Here is a 12,264-nt window from a genome sequence, read left to right on the forward strand (position 1 = left end):
TCCCTGGCAGTTTTCTGAACTTGCTGAAGGTGAATGAAGGTCACCATGTAGACCTTTGAGGTGAAAACCAAAACATGCTCTGTTTAGGCTCCTCTAGCTAGAAAACTAGGTGTGTGTGTGAGCCTGCTCAGATGGAGAAAATCATTCCTCTGGCTCAGTAGTAGTACAGACAGAAAAGAGGCAAAGAGAAGATTTCTGTCCAACCCCTGCTGCCTAACATCTGGTAAATGGAGGGTTGGAAAGTGCCTGTGCACTCATGATAGATGGTGTGTTTTTAATAAGCAGCAAGAATTTTGCCAGCTAAATTCCGTCCTCTACAAACAGTACACAGACTGTATGTCAGCTCTCTAAATAGCTCCAGCATTTGGGAGACAAAGGAATTGAAAATAAGCAATTGTGCTTCTGGGACATTTCTGGGACTGCACTCAGTGACATCTCTATTGCTCCCAGCAGGGGAGTGGGTGAATCCTCTTATTTTGTGCTCCTGGCATGAGTAACCCAGTCAGGGTGAAAGTGACTTACATTTAATAAGTGAGAGAAGTTCAGGCATGCGAATGCTGGAAAAAGAAACCCTGCAGCAATTCCTTGTAAGGTTGGCAAGCAATAGTGGAAGAAGCTCTATCACTGAAGTTTGCTAGGTCTTCCCTAGTAGGACAGTTGTGGACAGACCAGTTCCAATAGCAAACTGCTGCAACCTGGGAGTGTTTGTCGAATTGAAATGCATGTAGAAGATTCCCAGCAAAGAGAATCAAATCTTTATTCTTCCCTTCCTTTCTCTGTCTCTTTATGCCTTACTTCTCATCTTGCACAGCCCCCCCTGCCCACATCACCCATCCTGGCCTTATACTGGGTGTATCTACCAAGTATCAGATTTTTATTTCTCCTTCATTTCTCCTAAAGAGTAGTTTATGTAGGTTTTGACTGTGCCAGCTTCAATTCACTTCATACCATATGATGTTGGAGAATGCAGAGCCCTAAACCTGGCTAACACGTTGGTTGGAAGATCACATACAAATTCCAGATACATCAGAACAAGCTGAGCTTTCATGACCAATGCCAGATCACAGAAGCTTGTAACATGTGTTAGGCAGCCCATCATCACTACTGCTGCTGCTAGACCAGGATAAAAAGAAACCCTCATTTCTCTGCAACCTTCATTTCTTTTTAGGGTGACACAATGCAGCCATCTCTGGTCTATAAGACTGAAAGAGGATGGATTCTGTCATAAGCAGCTATTCAAATAAGCCCTCTGCTAGCAGGCTTTGATGAATCAGGCAGTGAGGCAATCTGGGAGGGAGAAAGCTCCTGAAGATCATGCCTGTCCCAGTTGTTGGTGTTTATCAGTATTGTCTTACATGTCCAGCTTTTCTTTTTTCTTTTTTCTTTTTTCTTTTTTCTTTTTTCTTTTTTCTTTTTTCTTTTTTCTTTTTTCTTTTTTCTTTTTTCTTTTTTCTTTTTTCTTTTTTCTTTTTTCTTTTTTCTTTTTTCTTTTTTCTTTTTTCTTTTCTTTTTTCTTTTTTCTTTTTTCTTTTTTCTTTTTTTTTTCTTTTTTCTTTTTTCTTTTTTTCTTTCAGTGTGATTATTTTTGGCTTACAATTAATGAATAGGCTACCTGGTATTTTCTTCCTGGGGCATATATATGCTTGAAGAGTGATCTGCCAAACTTGCTGTAGTATTAGGTGTAGTATCTGATAATCTGTAATTAGTAAATAATATTCTTTTCATTGTATCATCTTGGTTACTGTAGCAAAGCCTTCCCTATGCCAAACAGAGACATGCTCAGCAGGCTCATTCTAGGGTGTAGTTTCATTTTGGGGCTGGGATTCATCCAAGGCTCACTGTAAATATCACATAAGTCTGACACCAGGACCGCCTGTCTGGTTGAGAGCAATGTTGTCAGGAGGTTTGTTCCAAGAGGAAAGAGCTGAGACTGACACATTTTGTTGTATGACCTGGATGGTGGAATGAAGTGCATTTCACAAGTGACAGAAAGTAGAAAGGAAAGCCAGCACGTGATATTCCATTCAGTAGACTCAGAGGAATATGTTGGATGCCAGAATGTGTGGCAAACCCATCTACTACAGTTCCAGTGTGTTCCCGTCTTCTCTTTTCTCAGAGCCAAGCTGGCTTCACTGTTCCTAAGCTGGTTGCAGATTCTGGATTGATAAATGGCCTGGCTAAAGATCTCACATAAGTATGAGGCCTTTAAAATCTTTGCTTTCTGCCAGGTGCTATAGTGTAAGGGAAGCAGCTTCTGAAGTGCTGATATTTATCTGTCCACCTGGACTGGTGAAGAGTGTGTGTGTGAAGGCACAATGGATAGAGAAAGGTTTTATAATTCAGAGGAAAGTAGCAGATGTTGGACTAACACAGAACCTACTGCTGAGAGTAACAGACAGCACAAATTGCTTTCTGTGGTGTGACAGAGAAGTGAATGTAATCCGAGACTGTCTCTTGCATGACCTCATTTTCCTTCAGCTCCTGACAGTCAAGGAATATATAGTATAAAAGTGCAGCTTTAACTGGGATTGTTGTTGGGAAACAGCTAAGCTTTCCTAACAGAAAGGGTAGGCAGGGGTAAAAAGTAGCACCTTTGGAGATCTTCTCAGCTAGTTATGCTTTTTAGACAAGCTTAGGGTTTGTCAAGGTCTTTTAGGATTCTGAAAAGTTTTTTCCCAAATTCTACTGCCATGAAGTATTTTTGCTGGGATACACATGAAAACCAAAGTGCATAGGATAAAGATCTAGCTGGCTTAAATTAATTCATAAATACAACCCCAAATCTATTGCAAGTGTTCTGTAGGCTATATCTTGCTATAATACCTGCAGTGAAAAACACCATAACTTACTTCTTTTCCCATATCAGTTGAGGTGCTTTTAGCAAATCTGCAAATTCCGTTTCAGTGAAGAGCTAAGCCCTTTTACCTGCCTTAAGTACTTTTGTAACTCCATTGATGTAGGCCTTCAAATAGAAATACTGGTGATACAAATTTTTAAATGGAAAACATACTGTGTGTTATTAAGACGTGAAAGATTTCACAGCTAAAACCTGGGATTGTTTTCATGGTTTTATCTCTTTTCTTTTCAAGTGCCTCTAAGTCCACCAGCAAACTTGAGATTTTCTGATGTTGGACATAATAGTGCTAAGCTATCGTGGGATCCTGCTTCCAAAAATGTAAATGGCTATCGCATCATGTACGTAAAAACAGACGGAACAGAAACCAATGAGGTAAATTATTAGCACCACTTTTCCCTTAATCAATCTCAAACCTCCCCAAACTTCTGTAGTTATTAGGGGAAAGTTTGTAAACAAAAGCTACCGTGCAAACTCTAACAAAAGATTTGCAAGAGAATTCTGAGACTAGGTGTAAATAAGAGTTTGCTTAATATTGGATATATGTATGTCTGGGGGAGAGTACTCTGAGCAGTCTGGGCCACATAAACTGAGGGAGACAACTCAAGGGAACAGTGGTTTGCTAGGAGCAGAATCTTGACTAAATGTAGTATGGAAATACTTATTCTTGATTCGATTCAGACAATAAGACTTCTGATGTATCACATATCATGGACTTAAGCTCATTCAAAAAGACCATCTGAAGGCTTTGCCACACTATCTCAACATTTATTGCTTTAATTATGTATTGAGAACTCTCTAGAAACAGGATTTGGCTTGAACAGAGTGCTAAGGAACCAAGATATTCTAACTTAGACTGTTATAGTTAATAATTTGCAATATTTAGTTCTGCCTTGTTACCAAGGGTGCCTTATAATACCTTTTGCAGCATGAATTCTGTGATAGAATGCAAAATGGGATGGAATGATTCATACTGAAATATTAATAAAGTAATTTTTAAAAATACAGATTTTAAAAAAATAATTGCAGCAAGCGGGTTTTATTATTAAAACAGTCCAGATCCCTTAGGAAATAAGTTGTCATGGATAACTTGACTCTCCAGAAAAAGAAGTCTTTAAGGTAGTTATCTGTAATTATGTTTCTTCTGGGACATATCTGGCCGTTCATCTGTATAAAGTGGAATATTTGTATTGAACCTGAAGAAACTGCTCTCATCTTTAGAAGGAAGAATACATGTGCAATGTCTTGTTTCTTTTCTTTCTGCTAGATCCCTTAAAATTTAAATTGGAAATCATTTAACTTCTTCCTATTGATTTCTCTTAATAAAGACAATATGCCTGACTGGTGTTTGAACATTTCAGGCTCGTCGTAGTAAGCTCTGTGATGTGAGTGAATGTTCAGTTCACTTTTCCTTTGTCTGTTCAAAGAACAGGTGACATGTTTTTGTTTGCTCTGAACTGGTGGCATTTTCCCTGCAGTGCTGAGCTAATGTGGCACTGAATAGTTGGACTGATAAATTGTTTATACAGCTTTGAGTTTTATGTGCCTGGCAAAGTCACTTAACTGCTGCCTGGAGAGAGACCAGACGAATCCCTCATCTATCTCTTGACAAATGTTAAACATAAAGGTTTTATGCAATGATTGTCCATGATAAGGGGTTGGATTAAATAGCCTGAAAAGCTCCTTCTTCTTCTGGATTCCTGAACATGCAGTACTGATGTTAGCTGGATAGTTGGGCCTACCAAGGTTGAATTCTTCTTTTCCATGGTTTGCCATAAGTTCAAAATTCTCATTTTTTGTAATTTGTCTATTGTAACTGGTTGTTTCAGCTTTGATGGACCTGAGTTTATACTTGTTCATAGTTTCACTGAATTTCTTTACTAATTGCATGACATTCTCCTTCTGTATCATTATTACCCAGAAGAATTTCATACACCGATAATGTATTGTATGGTCAATATCTACTGCAAATTATGCTTTTTCTAGGTGGAAGTTGGTCGTGTTTCAACCCATTCTCTGAAAAGTTTGGCACCCCTTACAGAGTATACTGTTGCTATTTTCTCCCTGTATGATGAGGGACAATCTGAACCACTTACTGGCAGCTTTACCACAAGTAAGTGTTGCTGAACTTCTGAAGGCTTTCCAAGAAGAAATGTTATACTCTTTAATGTTACTGGAAAGTAAGATTAGTTACAGCAAAGGTCTTTGGCTGTGCATTGAGATATATAGAATGCTTTCTGTTATTTTCATTGGTGTTTTTGGCTTCTTTGATCCCTTACTATGGGGCCAATTGCCTCTTTACTCTCATGAGTAATCTCTTGACATCATGAAAACATGTCCACAGCTTTCTGAAACATTCTGTATGATGGCATTTGTATCTCCAGATGAAGTGTGATGAGTTTTGAATCACACATTTAAACATTGAACTGTCCAGGCACTAGAGGTTAGAACCTTATATGCATACAGAGGAACTACATCAAAAGGAAAAAATTGAAGACATTGAAAGTTCCTGTAGTTTGTTTAACTCAGTTATAGTTTCTGCAACTAGTTCTGCATGAAACTAATGGCTGATGTTGCATATTAATGCTTTCCAACCATGGGAAGAGAAAGGAGGAAGGGGAGAAAAGAGAAAGATGAGGTGGAAGAGTAGGGGAGAGCATACATGTATGGAGCAAGATATTGACACATGCAAAGTGTAAATGGAAATGCACACAGAGTCTGGAAAGGGCAGAGACTGGGACTTTGCTTTGTGGTACAAGAAAAGAGCCTGGTGCACAGGGCTCTGAACAAAGGAGATGGACTTAGGGTGGCATGCAGCTCCTTCAGTGGAGAGAGGACAAGGAGTCCTGTCCAGTTAGAATAGTCAATTCCCTTCCTCAACCTACAGAACTACTTCCTAAGAACAAATAAGTGGGCAAAGAATTCTATAGTGCCTTTGTTGTCTGCCTCCCATGTTACACTCTTTCAAGAAACCTCAAGTAAAATGGTATGTGCCTAATGTTGACATCTGCAAGTATCAGAGCATAATTCACTCACTTTTCTTGTGTGTAATATTCTCCAGAAAGAGTTCCAGCTCCCCAGCATTTGGAAATTGATGAAGCATCAACAGATAGCCTCAGGGTCAGCTGGAAGCCCACCTCACCAGATATTGCTTTTTATAGATTGGCATGGATTCCTTTGGATGGGGGGGAATCTGAGGAGGTAAGTTGCCTTGACATTCTGAGGGGTGAAAAGCGGGGAGAATTCCATGCTAACTAAGGACAACTGTGCAGCAACATTTGTTAATTAAATATGGCCAATTGACTTACAGAAAAATCTGCCCCACTGCAAAACTCTCTAAACAAAAATTAAACCAATATTCCAGTTTTATTTTGAAGAGGAACTAGGGAAAGAAGAGATATTTTGTGAAGAGTCAATCTCATCTGTAATGTGCCAACAGCCATAGAACTACCATTGTTGTTTGGGGCCACTTCAGTTTTTAGAGGCTCATGTTTTTCACTTTGATGTGAAGATGATGATGATAGCTGAGCCAGAGGAGTGATATCCTCACATAAAGTTCAAATTTTTCTAATGTGCTGTCCACAGTAAAATTGCCTCTCAAGCCTTATTATGTAACATTAAAGGAAAACATTAAAGGAAAAAGTGTACACATAGTAAATTTATTAGATTTTTCATCTATTCCTCTTAGTTTTCTATTTTTTCCCTCTTATGCTGTATTTTTTGCATGAAACCCTTGCACATCTTGTCCATAGTACCCTTTCCATCAGTCTAAATCTTTAAATTATTTTCATCCCTTTAGCTTTTCCTTTTTAATTTTCTTTTCTGAAGTAGAAAGACAGACACTTCCTCTTGTCTCCCAAATTTTCATAGTCTGTCTCATTTCCTCTTTTTCTTTATTTATTAACTCATTATTTTGGCTTCTTTTGTACTTCTCAGTTTTTAGTGACTCCCAAAAATCTTGTTCTCTTGGCATCAGCAGTGTGTGAAGAGGCCACATCTGTAAACTGCTTATCTGGGTACAGAACTCAGGGGGAAAGATGACATTTCCCACCTGGCCCTAAGTTTCATGAATTATTTTGTCATCCATTAGGGCAGAAAGCAGTCATTTTAGCTTAGGTTATGTGTCATTTTTTTCTGTAAATTCAGCTTAGCTGGATTCTTTTCCTCCCTTTCACCTAGTGAGAGGTAGTCATGCAAGAAAGAGAAATTAGAGGAGTGAGCAGGGAAAAAGAGGGGTTGGCAGATGAGTGAGTGGACACAGGTCATCCACTAGCAGTTTCTTCTGTAATATATAAACTGATTTGTTTCTATTTCAGTTCCAGTGAGTAGCTGCCAGTGAAAACTCTTACGTCACATTTTTAAGCAAAATTTGAGGTATCTGTATTCTTTCAGTGTGAGAATAAATTATCGAGAAATATTTGAACTCCTAAGGTTCTGCTTGCACACTGTATTCACAAAGAACTGCTGGAGGCACTAATATTTTAGAATGTTGAAATATTAAAAATGCCCAAGCTGCTTTCTTGTTCTCCTTGCATGACCTCTCTAATGGGGTCAGGCCTAGGATAGCACAATACCTCGGGGCTGTTGCCTCTTTAAGCTCCTTTCCCAGCTAAGTGATCAGTCATGCAGACAAAGGACATGCACTCCCTCGTTCTTCTCCCAAGACCCGACTTGCCAATTAGCTGAGCAGGGTCAGGGGCCAGTGGTTAATCACACACCTCTCATCTCACTTCACCCACTCTGCTGATGGGTGAGGAGCGTGCAGTCGGGTGTTAGCACTAAATAACCAGAATAAATTTAAGACAGACCTTTTATTGCTAGGTTGAAGTAGAGAACGCATGCTGTTGCACTCGTGTGCTTGTTGCTGCTATTTGTCCTGCCCACTTGAAAGTCCAGCACTTGGTGTTGTGTTTTGTAGGCTACATTAGCAGGGAGGAGAGGGTGCAGGAAGTGATGCTTCAGAAAGTATGCCAAAGTGTGAGAGAGTAATTATGCATAGATATTTTATAATGATTTGATACACAACTGGAGGCACAGGGGAGTTGAAAAGGAAGGCATTACATGCATCTACTAGGTTCACTGAAAGCTTGTTTCTGAAATTTTCCCAAGAAAATCTGTGCCAGAAAGTGAGCAGCATGGGATGCCTGATTCATTACTTGATAGTTGTAGAAGGCATGGCCCCAGTTAATTTCTTTCTGCTTTTGTTTTTTGTATTTGAGTTCAGAAGGTCTGTGATTGTGTTATGGCTCCTTTTTCCTCAGGACCAACTCAGGAAATCTCCTGAATGGTTCACTGTTTCTGAAAACCTCTGTGGCAGATTTTTCACAGGACATATCTATTTTTTGATTTTCCATTAGAAGTTCAACTTTGATGTTGAGTATACAGTGATCACCTTTAAAAGCTTGTCAGTGTTAACGCAGAGAAAGGTTGTTTTATTGCAGCATCTGTTTGTGTAACCTGAAAACTATTCCCAAAACTGGCCAGCCCAGAATTACTGCTCAAGCTCCTGTACCTTCCCCTTCGTTCCAGCTCCTCCCCATCTGGTGATCCCTTCCAATAAAATAAATGAAACACACAAAAATCTGAAGTGAAACTTGCTTACAGTTTGCATTGCACATCAATCTTCTGCTGCTGTCATAGCTAGAAATGAGGAAAATTGCTATTTAAAACTTTACACCATATAGCAAACTAATCATCAGCACATCTCTTAATCCTCAAGTCTGAAGCACGTGTTCTTTCAAGTTCCATTCCGAAGTGTGCAACCATAACTGAGATTACAGTTCTGGTACTGAAATTTTTTAAGGATGAATACATTTTTCATAACAAGGTTTGAATAGTAGTATAGTAGAATATAAATGGAAATATCAATGGAAGTTAATCTATTCCGTTATGTTTTTGTTGATAAATGTTTTGAATTGTAGTGATTTTTTAAACCAAAAGCATATTGTTGGCTTAAGAAATTAATTAACTTTGAGTGAAAGCATAATACTATACATTTTAAATATTCTTAAGTGTTTTTTCCAGATGTACTCTGTGATAATAATACATTTTTTGGGCAGAACTGAGTGTAGATTTCATTTATTTTAAAGGAGAATCAATTTTCCTTCTTTCATTTCAGTCAGTTAATGTAAAATAATCAGATGCTGCAGAACTGATATTCTTCAACCTTGCTGTGTAACAGGTTGTCATAAATGGAGATGCAGACAGTCATGTTATAGAGGGTCTGTTGCCCGACACAGAATATGAAGTTTCTCTGCTGGCAGTTTTTGAAGATGACAGTGAAAGTGAAGTTGTTGCTATTCTTGGAGCTACATGTAAGACAAACTCTTGACTGTAATTTTAAAAAATGTTTAAGTGATTTAAATTTGAGGCATATATCTTATATGTAAAACATAGTTCATCTTGGGTAGCTATAATATTGAAGAATGTGGTGGTTTAGCACTAGGGCTTTGCTGACTAGTTTTTGCTTTTTCTATTTAATATTATGTGATAGGTGAATGAATTGAATCAAAATAGTGGTTTGGCTCCCTATCTGAGCTGTACTATTCATAACCTTTGGAACTGGGTAGATATTCTTCCACCCTTAATATTAATATTTAGTCTTTGAACAGGGTTCCTTATGAGAAGATCCATCTGGAAGGGATGTGTGTAAAATGTTTTAAAGTAAATAAGGAATTGCACTTAAGATGTTTGTCATTTTCAACATACCCTTTTCTTATTTATGTAATTTATACTCACTAGAGGTGAATTCACTCTTGGCTGAAATAATGGTCCAAAAAGCTTACACAGGCCTCCTGTGACACTGACATGAAAGTAACAAAGATAAAATTTGATAATCATGTCCAGCTTATTTTATAGCTTATTATCAAAACAGTGGCCTGTACTTCAGGAAGATTGTTCTATTCTCTCTTTATAGATAATTACTTGGATAAGTAAGCAACTATATTTCTTATGTGTAAATTCTAAAATTTATTTGTCTTTAGTAATTTAACTTCAGGCTTAAGTCTAAATCTTCTATTAAGACTAGAAGCCCATACCCATCCAAATGATACTGATACTGCCCAGTGTTGCTGAATGTACTTTCTATCTTTCACTTGGACAGAAGTAAGATACCCTTAAAAAACTTTCAATTTAGTTGATCTGGCAGCCTTAACAAATGTTCAAAGTGGAAGTCTATTGTCTGTTCAACCAGAAATCTGTTAAAATATATGCATTCTTATTTGATTATACAGTTTATGATTATGTCTTATCTGCAGATCTAAGTGGTAATCCTGCAAATTTATATGCCTAAAGTAAACTAAATGGGTAATTCCCTTGTAGTCTCTGAAATGTCTGAAGTGTGTGGGATACTTGTAGGTGTGAGCACATAGTTTCATTGTCATAGTTGGGCATACAAGGAAAATACTGTGATTTCCATGTTTTGTTGAGCTGTTAGTGATCCAAGTCCTGTTTTTCAGCTGCAAGTGCTACCACAGTACCTACCACGGTGGCCACCACCAGTGCCACCACCCCTGAGCCCACCACAGCAGGTGAGCAGAGCAAATGCCATCACTTTAAATGCTGACTGCAGAGCACTCAGGCTCCCCACAGGCACCTCCAGGGCTGGGGGCAGGCCTGTGATACTACAGTGGTATCACTTAGGAGTACAGAGACTAATTTTGAAAATTCACCTAGAATTTATCTTTCCCTTTATAAATGTGAGCATGGGAACTTTTAAGAATTTAGTTTAGTTTTGAGTGTTCTCTTTCTTTTCCCTGTAGTTAGACAATTGACTCTTAAGGAACAACATTTCTGGGTTATTTCTCTTCTGTAGCATTTTACCTTGGATTATTTTAAAGATCCATAAACTGAGTAGGATAAACAGAGCAGTTGGAATATTCTATGTTAAGAGAAGTACAGGATAACTATTATTTTAATAATTGCTTACAGTTTGTATGTTACTAAGCCCAAATAGGACTGAACTGTATGGTTTTCCCCAGTGTGAGTCTTCAGAGCCACCAAGTTCTTCAATAGAGCTTGCAGCTGCTTGGCGATAATCAGCACAATATAAAAATGAATTAAATAAAAAAATACAATTTATTAAATAAAAAAATACAATTGAGAAAAATATTAATTAAATATTTCTGGACTTAGTTTTCCGAACAGGAGTCAGAAACCTTTTTATAGATGATGAAACAACCTCAAGTCTGAGGGTGACATGGGACATTTCTGACTACAGTGTTCAGCAGTTCCGAGTGACCTATCTCACTGCAGAAGGTGACCGTGCTGAGGAGGCGGTAAGAATGGTCTGTATGGGTTTTGTTATTGACTTCATAAGCTTCTTTAATAATTGCTAAAACATGATATCTTCTTATATGACAATTTTGTTGCAATTAGTAAAGGATCTGTATTTGATATTACTCTGAACCTGAACTTCAAAGTTCTAATTGTAGAGCACCTGCTGCACTGCAGGCAAGAGCAGTCAAATGTAGGATCAAGCCCAGTCACACAGATGTTTAATGAACTCACAGTTTAAAGAGGAGCTGGCTGTCTTTTTCTTCCTCTATTTTTAAAATTTATCCAAGTTGGGTTTTTATTTTTAATTTCATTAATCACTCCTAGGCATTTTTCTGTCCTGAGATTGTGTTTTAAATGTTTGTACAGGACAGTCTTAAGAAATTTTTGTTTTCCTTCAGAAATTTTACGTCTTCTCTTCCTCTTGCTCTCTTCATGCTACAGCAATGAAATTAAAGTTCAAATGCTGAGTTTTCATACTTCTCATTAACCCAAACATGTCACTATATGGATAAGACTTTTAAATCTAAGTGCCTCAGAATGTTTGTTATTTTTCCAATGCCATGTGATGATCAAGATTAAAGTTGTTCTACACAGAAAAAATTATGGCCATTAAGATTTTGGAAAATATTTGAAAGTGTGAAGAGTATTCCCTGTACTCTTTTGAGCATATAGCAAACAAATCAAAACACACGCCCTTCTCTGAAAAAAAGAAGCCTGAGCTCCATTATTTTAACACTTCACAATTTTTGAGATATTTTCAGAATTCATCGAGGCTAAGTGCCTTTTTTAAAAATTATTATTAAAATGGGAAACAATAAGTATTGTAGTGCTTGGTTTCTGCAAAATCTGTTATAAAATTTTGGGATGGCTTCATGTAGTTACATGTAAAAGATTATATTGTATATTTCAAGCTTATTTCCTTAGTTAGTAGCTCAGAATGCAAAAATATTCCTTATCATTCTTCCTCTGTGTCTGCCATGTGAGACACTTCTTTTCATATGACAGTTATATCAAAAATATGGGTTATTCTTTTTGATGTTTAGCAGTTGACATTTTTAGCCCTCTATCAATAATATAAGGAGCTGAATATATTTTTTCTAGGAAAATATGAATCTGTCTTTTTCCATTTCAGT

The 12,264-nt window shown here is 37.5% G+C and overlaps 1 protein-coding gene across 6 annotated transcripts in view; it reads left to right on the forward strand.

Moving 5' to 3' along the window:
* COL14A1 (collagen type XIV alpha 1 chain) overlaps positions 1 to 12,264 on the forward strand; it is a 114,539-nt gene that overhangs the window by 45,870 nt on the left and 56,405 nt on the right. For 4 of the 6 annotated variants that reach the window (XM_015617137.3, XM_015617130.3, XM_015617133.3 and 1 more), the window contains 6 exons: positions 3,090 to 3,229; positions 4,841 to 4,967; positions 5,916 to 6,055; positions 9,036 to 9,168; positions 10,312 to 10,383; positions 10,988 to 11,139. In XM_015617137.3, coding sequence (XP_015472623.1) covers positions 3,090 to 3,229; positions 4,841 to 4,967; positions 5,916 to 6,055; positions 9,036 to 9,168; positions 10,312 to 10,383; positions 10,988 to 11,139 — 764 coding nt within the window. The remainder of the gene's footprint in view (positions 1 to 3,089; positions 3,230 to 4,840; positions 4,968 to 5,915; positions 6,056 to 9,035; positions 9,169 to 10,311; positions 10,384 to 10,987; positions 11,140 to 12,264) is intronic. The other 2 variants (XM_015617132.2, XM_015617134.3) reach the window with 1 other exon arrangement.

The sequence above is a fragment of the Parus major genome, chromosome 2 (assembly GCF_001522545.3).
Source record: "Parus major isolate Abel chromosome 2, Parus_major1.1, whole genome shotgun sequence".
Lineage (NCBI taxonomy): Eukaryota > Metazoa > Chordata > Aves > Passeriformes > Paridae > Parus > Parus major.